We start from the raw sequence: 18,763 nt of genomic DNA on the forward strand, positions 1-18,763 counted from the left end.
TCCACTTCCTGTTTCTACTTTCCAAGAAGGCAGGAGACTGCAGACAATGGCTTAGCTAGCTCTGGAAGATATGTTGCTTACTGGATCAGATTCAAAGTGTTTACCAACCAGGATGGTCCCAGTCCTGAACCATAAAAGCAGACAATAGCCAGCGGCAACTGTAAGTAAGTCACTGGAGAGGCATGTGCAGGCTGACATTCCCATTTAGGGGCTAGGCCCTGTGGGTGTCCCATAGCTCTGGGTGAACAAGACTCCTCCAGAGTCATGTAAAAGGAGATGAGCAGGCTTTGTCCTGAAATTCTTAGTTTTCATCTAGTTGTATTCTCAAACAGCAGAAGATTTTTCAGAAAGTATCATGGTTGTCGTACAGTGTTTTCCACACTTACTTGTTCCCTATTAGGGAATACAGAGGTAACTAAGGCCAGTGCCGCATGCCCAGTTCCTTCTGATTTTCTTGGCTTCATGGGGTGAGAAAGGTCAAGCTGTGCAGTTAAGCTGAACATCCCTGGAGCTGGCCTGAGATCTTCCAGGCTCCTACTATTGACGAATGGGGACAAGAAGGCTGGTGGTGAGCCAAGCTCATCACTGCTCTAGTCCTCCCAGCCTAATGAGTCACTCTCACAGTGTTGGATGCAAGCAGCTGCTTATCATCTTCCTGAGCTGCTGGCTCCCAGCCCTGTTCCTCTGGCTGAATAATTACCAGGAGGTCCTTGACATTCACGGATGTAACACTGGCCTAGTCGGAAATCGTGGCATAGATTAGTGAATCTGCGTAGGCATGGTTTAGAAGCATGGTTTGAGCCTGGCAAGAAGTAGCAGACTTCTCATATCCCATAGCTAATGAGAGACCCAGGGGTGGTCCCTCGCACCGACACCAAACAGCTTTCGGTCAGTCCTCTTCTCTATCAGCAATTCTTGCCAAAGGACAAAATCAGTTTCTTCCCCAAAGATCGCTCTACTATAAAGACTGCCAGCTGCCGAAGAAACAAAAAGGAACAAGAGAAAGTTAACCTTCTTGGCCAGAGAGGGAGACTTGGGTTGAGCTTATCAGTGGAATGCTGTGCTTGGCCATGGCTGAGCACTACTAAGTGAGTCGATTTACTGTGTGTTCAATGAGGTAAACCAAACGCAAGCCTGGAGTAGTGTTCAGCTTATCTCAGAATTACGCATTCAGTAAGAGAGGGTGGTTATGTAAAGCATGAGGATAAACAGAGAACACACTGTAGGGGTGGAAATGGCTAACTTGGTAGACTTGGGAAGCCTGGGGATTTGTAAAACAATACTCTCTGATGTCTAGATCTGCCATGTCCGGTAGGGCCATCAGAACTCACAGGTGGGGCAGGTGTGATTTTTGAAGGAACTTCACAGCTACATCTAAAATGGCCCTTATTGGCCTGGGTTTCTTGCTTCCTCCTAAGGGCTACACACCCTCCCAATCCAATATGAAATTTCCATCATTTGTCTTGCTTTGGGTGTGCAGAATGGTCATTTGTGGGAGGGGTTCATAAACTAAAAATTGATGAGTAAGTATTCATTGATGATTACATTACTAAAGACTACAGCTGAAACACAGGCTTCATTCACTATCTCCATCTGCAGAATGGTTTTTCAAAGACTAGTGGGCTTCCCAACTTTGGTCTCAGAAGCCATAAATTTAGTGGAAAAGCAGATCCAAGGCCTGAAGGCATCTTTCTAGACTATATGAGGCCTCTGTAGCACACAGGAGAAAGAAATCAGTGAGGGAGTCCAGGCTGGAGTCTAAAAAACAGGTGGTTGCATTTTGTGAACAAGGAACATTCCCAAACTCTCACATAATTAAAAAAATTCACATAAGTCAAGGCAAACTTTCCAGAGAAATAAAAGCATAGAGAGATGAATCTGTTCCTGGAAAGCATGCGCCTGTGTTATGCTGTTTTTCATTTTTCTTAGCCTTTTGGGATAAGGTTCTGCAGAGAGAATTTTTTTTTTTTTAAAGTTAACAGAACTCACGTAAGGACACACTTGGTAATTCCCATGCCTCTAACTTTAGTCCTAAAGACTTTCATTTTCATATGTCGTCATTGGCATCAGCACTGACAATTCCCAATTCTATTAAAAATTACTTACAGAGAAAAGTGTTATACAGCATAAGGTGATTCTGCATGACTATAGCCCTGCAGGTTGAGACAAAAGCCACACAGATTCATTCTCAGGTACCAAACAACAGCATGTTTATATGAAAAGAATACTAAGTGGCAGAGGTGCCTTTTACCAGCAAACATGGAAACATCATTACGAAAGAGTGGAATCTATAACTCACTAGCTTCAACAGGTTTAAAATCATAAGACTTTCCAAGGGCTTTTTAAAATACGGGGACTTAGTCTGATTTTCAGTTTTGAAAATGCAATAGGACTAATAATTATTTCATTATTAAACCATTCTAATTTTGCAAGGTTTAAATTTGGTTTTATAATACACCATTACTCTTAACAACGCAGTTCTGTTTTGGATCGCTGGAATGATCTGAGAAGGGAAGAAAGGAATTGAGGTATTCTTTCATGAGGAATCTACAAGGATTATTCTGCAATTACAGAATTAACACATTTTTTAAGATTTATTTTTATTATCTTCTATTGTTTAAGTTCTTTTCATATAATATATTTTGACTATATTTTTTTCTCCCCTCCCAACTCTTTTTAGATCCTTCCCACCTCCCTGTCTACCCAAACATCATGTTCCTTCTCTCTCTCTCAAACCAACCAACCAACCAACCAACCATGGCAACAAAACAAGACGAAAACCAAAAAGGCAAAAACAAACAAACAAACAAAAACAAAAACAAAAACCCCACCAAACCACAACAAAAGCTCACATAAAAATGTGGAATCCCATTTGTATTGATTCTTGAGCATGAGACCTGCCCTAGAGTGTGATTAATATTCCTATGCTCACTGTTGTGAAAACTGACTTTCCCTCTCCCGGCAGGTATCAGTTGAAATTAGCTTCTTGTTTAGGGGTGGGACTTTGTGCTGGGAGTTTGTCTGGCTTGCACCTGTGTGGGTTTGTCACAGTCTCTGTGAGTGCATGTATGTCCCCCACCCTACCCCATTTCCACATGGAGCCCTAAGCCTTTAATGGAAGAGTGTGATGTAGACACCACTCAAGGTTGATTACTCTAAGGTCTCTCACTATCTGCATGTTATCTGGTTGTCTGTCTCTGTGATAATTACCATCTACTGTAAGAAGAAACTTCTCTTATAAGAGCTCAAAAATACATTGATCAATGGGCATAGCAATATGTGTTAGCAGTTGTTTTAGTCCTGTGGTCCTTCAGCAGAATAATAGTAGGAGGTTTTCCCATAGGGTCCATGACTTATCTAGTCCTGGGTTCCATCAACAGTGACAGGTATGGGTTCCTGAAGTGGAGCAGATGTTAAAGCCAACCTGGGTGGTTGGTTACTTCCATAACATTTATACCACTGTTGCATTATTGTAGCTCACTGCATTCATAACAGGTGATACTGATGATTACTTTTCTCCTCTGATAGTCTAGTCTGTACAGCAACTTCCATAACTGTGAATATTAGTCAATAGGGGTGAAACCTCTAGTTGGGCATTAGCTCGAACTCTTTATGTTCATTGACATAAGCATGCATTGTCTTGAGCAATAAAGTCTTACTGTCAGGTTGTGGAGGGTAACCAATACAGTTGGCAATAGCATGTAATGTTTGAGGGTAATCTATGGGACCCCCTTGACTAACAACTCAGAGAGATGTAGCTGATTCCTGGAGGTCTTTCAAAAGGCCTTTACTCTGAGTTGTCCCTCCACATATCTCTCCTTTGCCCTGTTCTCCCAGTACCCTTTCCATTTAGTCGTCCTATTCTAGTTTCTTCTTTATCTGTTTATAACACTAGATTCTATTTCCCCTTCTTTGGCAATCCCCTCCACTCCCTGGTCACCTACCAGCTACCTAATCTCTGTGAATATTCTGAATAAAACACACGTCTGAATTTTAAAAGCTAACACCCACATGTAAGAAAAACTGGGCAACATTTGTCTTTTGGGGTCTGAGTTACCTTACTTAGGATGGTAGACTCTAGCTCTACCCATTTACCTGCAAATTTCTTAACAGTTGAATAATATTTCATTGTGTAAATGTATTACATTTTCAATATCTAATTATCAGTTGGTGGACATATATGCTAATTCCAACTTCTGCCTTTATGAACATGTATGAGCAAGTATCTTGGAAGTAAGATATAGATAGAGTCCTTTTAATATAGTGTCAAGAACGGTATAGCTGGATCTTGTAGATCTAGTTTTGTCTTTTTGAGGAAACATTACACTGATTTCCATAGTGATTTACAGGTTTGCACTCCCACCAGCAATGAAGTAATTCCCTTCCCCCACATCCTCATCATCATGTGCTGTCATTTGTCTTACTGATCTTGTTCATTCTGACTGGGGTAAGATGAAATCTCAAAGTAGTTTTAATTTGAATTTTCCTGGGACTAAAGATATTAAACATTAAAAAAATATTTCTCAGATAAAATGTGTTTCATCTTTTGAGAACTTTTTTATTCTATACTCCATTTTAAAATTGGGGTCTTTGTTTTCTTGATGCTCACTTTTCTCAGTTCTTTGCATATTGTAGATACTAACTCTATGTTAGATGTATAACTGGAAAATATCTTGCCTACTATGTATGCTGATGCTTTGTTCAAAAGGAATGATTATGTCCTTTTCTAATCAGAAGCTCTTGCGCTTCATGAGGTCCTATTTATTAAGTATTGGTCTCCATGTCTGTGCTGTCAGTGTTCTGTTCAGAAATCTCTTCCTGTGCCAATAAGTTCAAGCCTATTCTTTACTTTCTTTTCAATCAGAGTCATGGTGTCTGGTCTCATGTTGATCTCTTTAATCCATTTGGAACTGAGTTTTGTGCAGAGTGATGGATAGGGGCCTATTTTCATTCTTCCACATGCAGCTTCCAGTTTGACCAGCAATTATAGGTTTTTGAAGTAGAAGTTAATGTAACACGCCTCTGGGGGATCGCTGTAAGTTCTTTGCCTTCTGGGATTTTCACCACACGTATATGAGCTTAAATATTATAAGCACTGTCCTAGTGGCTTTTCTTTTACTGCGACAAAACCCCATAACCAATAGAACAGCTGGAGGTTCACATCTTGATCCATACACAGGAGGCAGAGAGAATACTGGGCATGCTGCAAGTCGGTTGACACATCGAAGTCCACCCCACAGTGACACACCTCAACAAGGCACACCTCCTAATCCTTCCTAAACAGTTCTACCAACGAGGGAGCAAGTATTCAAATATAGGAGGCTGTGGAGACCATTTTCAAACCACCACAGGCATACCGCTTCTTTTGAAGTGATAAGACTTCATTCAGTTCCACAGTAGCAGGGAGCTGAAATGGGCAAGGTAACAGTTTTCAAGGACTAATATCTCTCTACCTAATTATTGTTTAATTGTTCTAATTTAGATACGTGTCTGGGCCCGGAAAGATGACATTGCAGATGGAAATGTAGACTTTGCTGTGAACATCACAGGTCCCATCTTTTCATTTCTGGAGGATTTGTTTAATATCAGTTATCCACTTCCAAAAACAGGTGAAACATTTAATAAATTTCAGTGTGCAACATTTCTGTTCTGCAGGCCCTGATTCAAGATCACATGATATGTCAATGAACCTTCAAGTGTGTATTGCAGCCATTTAGCTTTTATCTTGGAGTTAGCCTCATGACCATTTACCATGGCATTTGATATCTTCCAAAACACACAGAGATCTGACTGTGATTTCTCTGTCTGGTTCTATGTGTCTAGTGGGTCAAGATCATTTTTATTTCAGCTCCCTGGTGGGTGTCTGGTGACTCCTTCTCTAGATGGGGCTTTTAAAACTCTCTTATACTTACATATAGCACTGTGCAGTGCTGGGATCTGGATTCTTTCAGCTAGTGAACTTGCAAGATTTTAGATATTCTTTAGCTATGACTCATGGCTTAGTGCTTGCTGTTATCTATAGATTTCATCATAAAAATTAGAATCATGTGTGACTATAATATGATCCTCGAGGATTTGTGTAAATATTTTATCTTTCATAGATCTGCATGGTATGCCTGTAAAGTTTTTTGAGCCGCTCAGCTTAGAAAGTTGCTCAATATGTTTTTTCCCCTCTGTCTAAACCGTGTGTGTTGTGTAAATTTATTTTGTTCCTTTATGTTTCTGAAGTCTTGGGAACATGATGCTCTGCCTACACAGGCAGATGGCAAGAGAGGGTGGGGAGAAAATATTTGGGATGTGAGGCTCTGCAGAGACTCTGCTGCTCAAGCATTTTAGTTTAGGGGGAATAAAGGGTGAAGGGGTGAGGAGCGGCTTGAGCCTGGTCAAAAACTCCAGCTTGCATGTCACATAACGAACTGGCGACAGCAGGCATCTGAGCTTGCAAACCAAGTTCTTCTGTGCTAGAAGAGGTCAAGGTAGCTAGTCCTTGCCAGCAAAACAAAGCAAAACAATGCTCATTAAGTAAGACTCCAGAGAAACCCTTATTCTTGCATGGCATCCTGTCTGTTCAGTGAGACACTTTATTTTTTCCCCCAAGCTGCTTACTGCCTTCCTACTCTACTTGCTGCTAGTGTAGCAGGAATCTTAACAGGTCTTAGTAATAAGAACAAACCTGAGGCCAGTTATTGGGGTGAATGCTGGAAGATCAGAAAAGCAGAACAAGCCACAGCTACCTCACCTCACCAGTTCCTTAGCTGGTCTTGTTTCCTCAGACTGTAAACTTCTGTGTCCTCATCCCAATGGCTCTCAGCTGAACTGTGCTGCTCCAAAGCCTAAAAGCTTAACCAGACAAATGCTTAACTAGCTCTGGTGTCTGGTTTTCATGTCTTATATATCTTTCTACTTTCTGCATCACTCCCTGGGATTAAAGGCTGGATTTCTGGGATTAAAGGCATGTGTCACCATGCCTGGCTGTTTCTAATGTGGCCTTGAACTCAGAGATCCAGAGGTATTTCTGTCTCTGAAATGCTAGGATTAAAGGCGTGTACTACCACTGCCTATCCTCATGTTTAATATTGTGGCCATCCTGCTCTCTGACCCCAGATAAGTTTATTTCGGGGGACACACAATATTTCAGGGAACACAATACCATCACAGCTAGTATACATCACCATCATTTCTAGCAGACAAGTCTTTTTGTGTGATGGCCTGTCTTCCAATGTGAAGCCAGAATCTTTGCAGAGAAATTGTAGGCAGACTTTTCTCCCCACCCCCAACCAGTTCCCAAATAACCACATGGAGACTTATTAGTAATTATAAATTCTCAGCCAATAGCTCAGGCTTATTACTAGCTAACACTTACATTTTAAATTGAGCCATATTTCTTATCTGTCCTCTGCCACATGGCTTGGTACCTTTTCTCAGTAAGGCAAATTCATCTCCTCTTTCCTCTGCATCTCCTTATGACTCCCAAGATGATTCCTCCTCCTCTCTTTGTCTTCCAGTTCCACCTAACCTCTACCTGTCCGGCTATTGACCAGTCAGCTTCTTTGTTAAACCATCCACAGTGACATATATTCACACAGTGTAAAGGAATATTCTACAAGAAATAACTGGTCATGTTAAAGTCCTCTTTAATATCTCTCTGCAGCTTCCCATTATCACAAGGATGGAGTTTGAACCCCAACCATGTCTTTACAATGGCGTATCAACCTATTCCAGGAGTTGGGCAATTCCCAACTACAATTGGTATCCTTGCACAGTTTCTACACTCTCCTGGGTCCTCCAGTCTCTTCACATACAATTTGTGCATTCTGAAATGTCTTTTACTTAACTGGATAATTCATCTTTCCTACTTGTTAACTCACATTCACATACACATTCACACACATGTATGCATGCAATTACATAGACATGCACACAGACACATGTGCATGCATGTAAAAAGATGCAATTTCAGGAAATTTTAAAAGTAGTCAACCAGTATCTATAACAAATGATTTCTTTTAGCTATCAGGGCCAGACCCCCAAGTGCTGATCACATTCTCCCTTTGAGTAGAGGGTTTCCTGGCATAGCAAACAGGATTAGTTAGCAGAGGAAATCTAGGGTCAACAAAAGGAATTGAGTGGGCAGGGGAGCATAGTCTTTTGCAAGGGAAGTGTATGTTTGGGATGGGATGAAGGTTGTAGGGAGAGGAGTTTAGAGAGATGGGCAATGTCACTAAGTCTGATGCATGTTCTGAGGCACGTTGACTTATGGGGCTGGGAAAGGACTGGGATTTAGCCCATCTTGTCTTCTTATTATTGAGTTTCAAGATCTTTCTAGATTTGGAGTATGAGTCTCTTAACATAAGTATTTGCTCTTTATGTGATTTTCATATAGCTGTGATAACTTATTTTCTGTTTTCTGTCTTCAGTGTTAGGTTTTTTAAAAACAACCTTCTCTTTACTAAGGTTACAATTTCCTCTGGTCTTTATTTTTCTGTAACCTTATGGCTTTATTTGGACATAATTTATAGCTAAACAACATTTTGTTAGAAAAGATGATTTGATTTTTTTCCTTACTTACATCCACTTAGATATAATTGCCTTGCCTAATTTTGACAATCGTGCAATGGAAAATTGGGGACTGTTGATATTTGATGAAGTATCCTTGTTGCTGGAACCAGAAGATGAACTGACCGAGAAAAGGGCTATGATCTTGGCCGTCATCTCCCATGAGGTTGGGCACCAGGTATATGGTGAAATGTTCTTTCTTATTTCACAGGGAGATATTTTCTAGCTGTTTTGTCTCAAAGCAGCAAAACCAAGAAATACCAGCCACATACCCAATTTGGGGCAGCAGGGAGTACTACTTGAAATGTATAACTGTGAAGAAAACAAAGAAGGGTCTGTGGGCTGTCAGTCAAGCTGAATCTGACCCATTGGGGTATCGTGAACCTGTTTAATTTGATTCTGGGAAGAGGTTCAGAGGAGGCAGCCAGTGTTGGCGAGGAGCATATGAGGGCTCAAGCTGCATCCACAGAGGGTGTCACCAAGAGGCACATCATCAGTTCTGTGTGCTTCATATTGGGATCTTAAAAGTCTGGCATTTGACCTGATAGAGAGTCTCACACCTACATTCTAGTCTCTATTCCATGAACACAAATGTGTCAAGCAAGAAACAACCGTATGTTTGACAGTGGCATCTTCTTACTTGTGTGACTCCACAAGTTTTAGAAAAGACCAAATAACACCCTGGTTACACAGTTCACACACAGCCATGAATTTTGGTCAGTTGTCCCAAGTGTCATTTCTTATTGTCACCCAAGTGACATTTTTAAAAAGAAACATAAGCTGTTAACAAATGCTGTAAGAATTTGGTTAGATACCAGGGTTTGGGGAGTTCCATTTTTCTTTCCAAAGACATCTATACTTTTTTCTGCCCTGTTAGGCTTGAGTAGAAAAAATAACAACAGCTGTAACACAATACAGAGTATACACGTGCTTGAGTGATTCGTATGAGGTATGGATCAAATCACAATCTGAAACACAAATCACAATCTAAATAGTATCTACTTATAGCGAGGTCCTAGTTACACTATAAGGTGCAAGAATAGCAGGGGTAAGTGAGAGCCCAGGACTTCAGCTTCATTGAACTAAACACAACTTGTGGGCAAAACCAACTAGCTAGCCAGTATTCAGCCAGCCAGCCTAGTGCTTACATATCATTTGAAAGCAAAGACTGCTTCCAGTGACCAGAACTGATGCAGTCATTTCTGAGAGATGCATGGCTGATATCTCCTCGTGTGAAAACATCAAGGCATGTTTGGGAGTCCTGTTTTCAGGCTCTGTTACTGAGGACAAATGGCATGTATTGTCTTTTTGGTATCATACCTCCTTAGTGTATATTCGCAGTAAAGAGAGCTTAAATTTCAGAAATACCTTCTTCTCTTTCACATCTGCAAAAGTGGTTCGGGAACCTGGTGACCATGAGTTGGTGGAGCAATATTTGGCTCAACGAGGGCTTTGCATCTTATTTCGAACTTGGAATAATTAACTACTTTTATCCTAAGCTTCCAAGGGTAAGTAATTTAAATGTTTACCCCCATTATAAAAATAATGTGGTCGGGTGGTGGTGGCGCATGCCTTTAATCCCAACACTCGGGAGGCAGAGGCAGGTGGATCTCTATGAGTTCGAGGTCAGCCTGGTTTACAGAGCTAGTCCAGGACAGGCTCCAAAGCTACAGAGAAACATTGTCTTGAAAAACCAAAAAATAAAATAAAATAAAAAAATAAAAAAATAAAAAATAATTTTATCACAGTCTGTAAAACACAGACAAATCCAGTAACTATTAAGTTACTAAAACTCTTATCAAAGGTGAGTCATGTTGCCTTTTATGTTTTTTTTTCTTATAAGCTTTTTACTTATTAATTCTGTTTAAGTGACACTTATACTAAGACTTCTTTTGGCTTAAAATTTTTGATGTTTAGCCAGGTGGTGGTGACGCACACCTTTAATCCCAGCACTCGGGAGGCAGAGGCAGGTGGATCTCTCTGTGAGTTCGAGGCCAGCCTGGTCTACAGAGCTAGTTCCAGGACAGCCAGGGCTAGACAAAGAACCCCTGTCTCATAAAACAGAAGAAAACAATGTAATGTTTATCCACTTATTACTGTGTGCGGCAGGCTGCCTATGCCACAGCATATGTGAGGACCTCAGAGGACAACTAGTCCAAGTCCATTCTCTCTGTCCAACACGGGGGCGTGAGGCATCAAACTCTGGCTGTTAGGCTTGGGGTCAAGTGTCCTTTCCTGCTGAACCATCCCATCAGCTCTCAGAGAGTTCTAAGGCTGGTACGGTGGGGTGGCTCAGTAGGTAAAGCCAATTGTTTTGCAAGTCTGGCAACCTAGTTTTGATTCTCGGAACCTATGTAAAGGTGGAAGGAAAGACCCAATTCTGTGCACTCCCATGTACATCGTGCACAACAGAATAATTAAAAAAAAAATTTCTAATGTGTCTTCACTCCATATACCATCCTGGACACTTCTATCCACCATATCATTAAATCCACTTGGAAATCAGGAATTTTTTTTTTTTCCGTGATGTGAACCCACGGTATGTGGGAAGTGCTGAGATAGAACACCCACTTAACGCCCCAGTCCCACACCACCCCCTCTGCTTTCTCCAGATTACCTAGATCATCCTCCCTTCCTGGCCTGTCACTCTGCAGTGTCTCCTCCTCCCTTCCCTGCATTGAGCACAGGGCCTGTTGTCCCGGAAGGGAGTCTGAACATCGTTCTCTAGATCTGGAGAACGAAGAGTTAAAAGCTTTAGTGATTTACCCGAGATCGTTTCCTATCTGGGACAGAGTTGGCTTTGAAACAAAGTTGTCTAGTGCTAGTCTGATGGCCAAGATAATGATGATGGAGACTGCTGGATTTGCCATTCACCACCTCTTCAAGACCCAGGGTCTCGAGGACTTTCTATCTCCCGTTCTGGTATTTGTTACCCAGTGACTTCTCTGTCTTTCTTCTCCTGCCTAGTTCAGAAAAGTAGCAGGCTAGTTGATGGACCAGACAGCCACTTTCTTGTGTGTAAGCATGGTGCTGACCCTAACCCTGGGTCTCATGCATGTCAGTCAAGGACTCCACCGCCGAGCAGGACCCCTGCATCCTCCTCCGGCCTTTCTCACCACCATAATCTGAGATGCTCAGTTGACAAGTGAGCTAAGCGGAGTTTCATGTAGTCATCGAACAGGGCTCCTGAGCATCGGTCACTTACATGTGGACACCTGTCGTTAAATACACACTCCTGTGCAGACAGGGCATCGCAGGCTTTATTTGTTCTAAGAACAATAAATGATGGCGATACATAGCCTAACGTGGTTAACTCCTATGGAGCAGGCTTTACTTGCTGGGCATTTTGCTAAAACCTGTAAATTATTTCAGTCTTTAAAACACCTAAGTGAGGACAATGCTGTTTCCCCTTTTTTGAGACGGTAAAGTGAATGTAAGAGATAGAAATGGTGACTTACATGAGTAAAAGAACTGTTAAGAGAGTATGAAAAAAAAAATGATCGATGGTCCATTGTCTTGACAACTGCCTATTCATTTATTATAACACTCTGCTTTGTATAAACGTTTTATCTGTTATTCTTGGAAAAGAAGAACTCCATCTGGGACTTGACCAAACTAAGTTTGGCTTTGGTTCCTTCCAATTTATCTTTCTGTTCATTTGTAATATAACAGTTGTCTTAGGAAATGGTTATGAAGATCAAGTAACAAAAACTCAAAATGTTGGGAAGTAAAGTAGTACCACTGTGGGAATACATACATGAGAAGCATTAGAAAGGATTATATTAAAGCCAAAACTGTGGTAGTGATTATCTTAGGGCATGAATTACAGAGTTTTGAAATTTCTCCCTTGTGTCTACGACACGTTGATCAAAATGAGACACTCTCAAGAACACTGACAAAACCTACACTTAATGAACAGCCTCAGACCTGTGCAGGGCCTTCTAAATTCTTGCTACATGGAGTATGATTACTGAATTAGCAATAGGAGAGCTTTAGCATTCTACATTTTGTAGTTACCGGAGTACAGCATACTAGCCAGACCAACATAATTTCAACACAATCCCCAGATGATCCATTTTCCATTAAAATTTCAGCCATAACCAGCAATGGTAACTTACATGTACCATCTCAGCTATTTAAGAAGCTGAGGCAGGAGGATTTGAAATTAAAAAACAACCTGGGTTATACAGCGAGGCACCATCTCAAACAACAAAGTTGTTGACCTATTACTCTATGTTATAGGCCTCCCATTTCCAGAAGAGCAGATTTTTGGCAACAACCTTGAGGTAGTTACTACTTATTATCAAATCAAAAAGGTCTAGAATCACCTAATAGCCAGTCTTCTGGGTAAGCATATATAAGATTAGCCTTTGGATGTGTCTATTATCTATATTAGGATATTATTACTATTATTATTATCATTACTATTATTATCTAGATTAGATTATCTAGAGTGTGTTACTTAAGGTGGAAAGGTCCACCTTAACTATGTGCAATACCATGGACTGATTGAGTTACAAAGAGAAAGTGAACTGAACACTAAGACCCATTGCTCTCTGCTTCCTGACAGTTCATGAAATGTAACAAGCTGCCTTGAGCTCCTACTGTCATGACTTCTCAGCCATGATAAAATGAACTCTCTGTCAGGGATGAGCCCTGACCTGTTGAAGGGTTCTTGAATGAAGGAGTGAGGAACTGAAAATTAATAGGAAGAAATATAGATGGAGACAAAGAAAAAGATAGAGACACAGGATAGCTTCAGGAGGGCCCTGGGTCAATACCCAGTGACCCTGAGTTTATCCATGATAGACTTTTTATACATCAGCAAGGGGAAGGGCAAAAGACCTCCCTTTTTCAAGGTTGATGTATAAAGTGCCAACAAGTGTAGACCCTTCAAAACACCTGGTAACCACGCCTTTGGCCAAATCATGCTATTATGCAGCCTTGCTGAGAAAGCAAGCTCTGACTTTCTGACTTTGAGTAAAGCCTTACTAGGGAGCCTCTGTGGGCCCCCATAACTCTTGAACTATAAGCCCAAATAAACCCATTCTTCCTTAGTTTACTTTTGGTAGTATGGTATATTTTGTCACAGTCACAAGTCAAGTAACTAATATAAGCCTAATTGATGGTATTGCCAACCAAAACTTAAGTGAGAAATACAAAGGAGTTCATCAGAATGTTAACAAATGGAAGTAGATAAGAATAGGAATGTTTACCTGATACTGATGTGGCATGCAGCATGAAAAGTCAGTTCAGAATTCCAATTGATAGGGATTTTAGGCTTTACCTGGGTATCAGGGGCTAACTCACTCTCCAGGGTGCTAATGACTCATCCATGCAACATCTCTCCCAATCTCTGTTCTTTTTTTTTTTAATCCCAAATTCCTCTTTGCCTATAAATTAGTTTTCTTTCTAGCTTCACATCATAGAGAAATTGTTCTTGCCATGTGCCCATGTGCCAGTGTTTTGGACAGTCCTGTGGCTCCCAATACAGTGTAATGAACTGCTGTCTCAGAATACATGAATTGCAAACACTTGTATCTAGTCTGTAGATTCCTTTCCAGTTGTAAGTTACTATGCCAGCATCATTGTTAATTTATAAGTCCAGTGGATTTTTTGCTTTGTGATTATGCATGGAAAAACAGCAATCAGTTTTAATGAGCCATGGATTCAATTGCCAATATAATTTAGTGGATTGGAACTACATAGAGACAGTGCTGGGAACCTATCTTGATGAGAAATACATGACTCTTAGGAATCACACTCTTCTGTAATTAGCTTCTTAAAAATCAAAATAAAACATAGAAATAGGAAGAAAGATGGCCTATCATTTTGTTACTCAAGGAATTCTAATGCTTGGGCATATTGTGATTCAGATATTTTTCTATTATTCTTTCCCCATTCAATGTGGGTTTTGGAAGCTATCTTCGGAATGTTGGATTTTGTATTTCTGTAACTCTCAGAAGTTAATGTGGCTCAATCTTTTCCTTTATAGAATGAGATCTTTTTTTTTAACGTTTTACATGGTGTCCTCAGAGAAGATCATGCCCTGGAGTCTAGAGCTGTGTCCACTGAGGTGGAAAATTTCACAGAAACAAGTGAAATAAATGAACTCTTCGACATATATACTTACAACAAGGTAAAAACACATTCATGTTTTCTTCTGTTCTCATACAGAGTTGTGTGGAATGGATTCCAAGGACTATAAAATGCTAAAACTTTGGGTTAAAGTAACTTTAATCTTTTTGCCTAATCAATGTCAGAAAAATGCTATAAAGTCAGGCTTCACTTAGCAAATATTATTAGTGATATCATATTAGATATTAGGCATATCTATTATTATAAACAGACTTACATACCTGGATGCTTTAAAAGCAAACTTTTCTGGGCTTCTGTGTGTGTGTGTGTGTGTGTGTGTGTGTGTGTGTGTGTGTGTGTGTGTCACGTGGAATAATCATAACAATACTCCTTCTCCTTAGGGCTGCTAGGCCTCCTAGTAAAGGAGTAGAGGATGGTAAAGATGGAATGGCCTTCTAGAATGGGTCTAAGACATCTATAGCAGTCTTAGCTGCACCAAACCCTTTTTTTAAATCAATAAACTCTTGATGCAATCACATAAAATAAATCAGTAAACCCCTGATGCAACTGCATCAAATCTAAAGACTCCTTAGCATCACCATTAACATTATTAACAGGTTAACATCATAATTCTAGTATGAATATTATGTTGCATGAATCTTAGAGGATCTTATTAATAAAAGCAAACCTGGGGCCAGGTATTGGGATAAATGCTGGAAGATCAGAACAAGCCACAGCTACCTCACCTTGCCAGTTCCTCAGGTGATCCTGTTTCCTCATACTGGAAGCCTCTGAGTCTTATCCAAATGACTGTCAGCTGAACTGTTGCTCAAAAGCCTAAAAGCTTAACCAGCCAAATGCTTCTAGTTTCTGGTCTTCATGCCTTATATATCTTTCTGCTTTGTGCCATCACTCCCTGGGATTAAAGGCTCGCTTTCTGGGATTAAAGGTGTGTGTCACCATGCTTGGCTGCATCCTTGAACACACAGAGATCCAGAGGGATTTCTGCCTCTGGAATGCTAGGATTAAAGGTGTGTGCTACCACTGCCTATCCTCAATGTTTAATATTGTGGCTGTCCTGTTCTCTGACCCCAGAAAAGTTTATTAGGGTGGACAATATTTTGGGGAACACAATACCACCACAACATTACTATACACAATTACAATTCTCACAAACTTAAACCCAAAAGCAAATTCTCAGTAGAACTATTTACACTTTACAAACTTTCGCAAACATACAAGAGCAGTCCCTTAATAGAACTTTACAAAACATAGGGTACATTAACACAGACTAACATTAATCTACTCAAGGGACAAGAAAATATATTTTTTTAATTTTAAAGAGACTGAGGAATATTAATTCCCCCTTTCCTTTATAACTTTTAGGCTGCATCTTAAGCCTGGGTAGAAAAAAAATTTTCTCCATTTCTACATAAACAGTTCCATTTTTTACACAAGACAGTTCCATAAACAGTTCTATTCCTGCACCAAACAGTTCATGAGTCACAACAGTTAATAAAAAATACATGCATACACAAGTCATCACAGTTAATACAGTCTACATGCATAAGTAAAGTTAAAATTGTACCACTGCCATTGAATCACTCCTGTCCATCCCATTTCTTAGGTCTGAAAAGTTCAAAAAGACAGTTCTGGTACCAGTTTTAAAAGTTCCTCTGAGTGTTCGAAATCAGTGACTGGCTTGTGAGCTACCCTGAAGTTCATGTATAGAAGTCCAAGTCATAATGACTCTGAAGCAAACAGCTTCAAATATGAGGAGTCTTATTACCAAAACTTTTTTGCAGTTCCCCTTGCATGGAACCCAGTTCAAACAAGCATCTCTGAAGCCTCCCTCTCAGCTACAGAGGCACTTTTTGTTAGCTTTCCCCTAGGCAAAAACTGCTCTAGGGCAAAAGCTGCTAGCTGAGCTGGTGCAGAATCCTCTCTGAGAAAGCACTCCTTGCATCCAGCATGAACCACAAAGCTGTCTCTCAAAGGATCCATGCACTGGCCCACTGCCAGTCAACAGAAACTACATGGCCCTATCTGCTGGCTCTATTCAGCTTTCATGGTCCCCATCTGTCTGTGCCTCTTATAACCGGGTCCAGGAAGAGAACTAGCTATGGCCAGTTGTGGCTGCTGCACCCTGGCTCCCATTACCAGATTTGCTGCCTTGCTTGCAAGACCAAATGCTGCCTTAACACTCACTCCCACCCCCACCCCTACCCCCACCCCTACCCCCACCCCGCCGCTGTATTCTGCCACTGGGAGCTTGGGCTGCATCTGTCTCAGCAGTTCCTGCAGAGCCCTGGTTCTGCCTCTGCCTCACCTCCATAGTTCCCTGGGCTCCAGCATATCTCAGCTGCTCCTCCGGCTGCTTCTGCTCATGCAGCTGATGCTGCTTTTTTGCCTGGGGCAGCAGTCTCTTTGTAGGGCTTCTGCTGCTCAGCACTGCTCTTTGTTAGCCTCTCCAGAGATGTCTTTGCTGGATTCTGGCTTCCAGGGACTCTGGCTTCAGGTGACAGATCTGCTCTTGCTGCTGGGGTCCAAAGTCTCTGCTACACTCCAAGCCTCCGTGCCGTTCGCCTCTCTCACTGTGTGATGTATCTGCTTGGCTTGTCAAGGTTGCACCTTGGTAACCTCAAGCCATGCCCTACTGCTGGTTAATTGCATTCTCCTCACCTCCACTCAGCCATGGCAGAAGGCATCCAGAACCCTGCTGTTTGTGCTGGCTCTCAGTGTCGTTGGCAGCTTCTGGAACTTCTGAAGCCACTGGGACTGCTAAATTCACAGTGGCTGCTAGGTCCTGTCCATGCTTTGGTGAGGGGGAACTACTCTATGCTAAATTACTTTATATTAAACTATCACCATATTCCTACACCTAAAGCCTATATTCTCCACCTTCACCAAAACTTTTTTACAACTTTAAACCTAACTTAGTAAATAGATAAAAACACAGAGAGATACTGGCTGCAGCGTAACTCTTAACTACTCTGCTTCATATTTACAATTTTACTCCCGGAGATTAGAATATCACCACCTCCTTTAATTAATTACTAGGCATGCCCCCTGCCCCGCAGTGTTCCTTCTTTTTATCCTCTGTACCTAAGTCCCATGTTCAGGGCGCCATCTGTGGGAGTTTTTGGGAGTCCAGCTCCAACCTGCTCCCATCTTTTGAAGGGTTCTTAGGTGGAGGACAGAGAAGTGAGGGAATGTCAGATAGAAAGAGAGACCTAGTTGATGAGAAGAAAGACAGAAACACAGGATAGCTTCAAGAAGGTCCGGATCAATACCCAACAGCCTTGAGGTTTAGTCAAAAGGGCTTTTTATAATATGCCAAGGGGAGAGGCAAAAGACTTGCCCCTTGTAAGATCAAAGCACACCATACAGCCAAGTGTAGACCCTCCCAAACACCAGGTAAACATGCCTGTGGTCAAATCATCTCATTATGCAGCCCTGCTGGGCAAAGCAAGCTCAGATTCTCTGGCCCTGAGTAAGTTCTCATTAGGAAGCCTCTGTGGGCTCCCACAGGTCTCTCACTGGCCTGGGGCTTGCTGATTTGGTTAAGCAGGGTAGTCATCCAGCACCAGGGATGCCCCTGTTTTTGTCTCCCTAGTTCTAGGATTACAAACACACAAGCTTAGCTTTTGTACATGGGTTCTAAGGGTAGAGCTTAGGTCCTCCTGATTGCATAGTGAGCGCTTCACCAACTAAGCCATCTCCCCAGCTCCAAACTTCTGTTTTGTAGAATTTTATTCTTACATGCAAATATCGTAATTTAAACATTTTTGTGTACCCCAACTCTTTATATGTAGGACATTCACTCACTCTTTACTCACTACTCAATGACAATCTGCTATTTTATTTACATGTTTGAGGATAATTTGAACAGGGAATTCGATCAGAATTGCAATCAGAAGCATAGCATGGAACAGTGTTCATAAGAAAGGAATGTGTCTGTGTGTAAATACTGACTTTTGTTCAGTTCACGAATGACTTTGTATGTCCCCTTAGGGAGCATGTATGGCCCGGATGCTTGATAGTTTCCTGAACCAGCACGTGTTTATCAACGCACTTAAGGTGAGTTGCTAAGAGTGTTACCTGACTAGCAGCAAACATAAATGGCTTC

At 41.2% G+C, this 18,763-nt stretch overlaps 1 protein-coding gene across 1 annotated transcript in view; it reads left to right on the plus strand.

Annotated features, from left to right (window-relative positions):
- Lvrn (laeverin) overlaps positions 1 to 18,763 on the plus strand; it is a 62,193-nt gene that overhangs the window by 15,513 nt on the left and 27,917 nt on the right. The window contains exons 4-8 of the mRNA XM_036204991.1: positions 5,483 to 5,609; positions 8,580 to 8,734; positions 9,951 to 10,064; positions 14,552 to 14,695; positions 18,649 to 18,714. Coding sequence (XP_036060884.1) covers positions 5,483 to 5,609; positions 8,580 to 8,734; positions 9,951 to 10,064; positions 14,552 to 14,695; positions 18,649 to 18,714 — 606 coding nt within the window. The remainder of the gene's footprint in view (positions 1 to 5,482; positions 5,610 to 8,579; positions 8,735 to 9,950; positions 10,065 to 14,551; positions 14,696 to 18,648; positions 18,715 to 18,763) is intronic.

Source organism: Onychomys torridus, chromosome 13, assembly GCF_903995425.1.
Source record: "Onychomys torridus chromosome 13, mOncTor1.1, whole genome shotgun sequence".
Classification (NCBI taxonomy): Eukaryota; Metazoa; Chordata; class Mammalia; order Rodentia; family Cricetidae; genus Onychomys; species Onychomys torridus.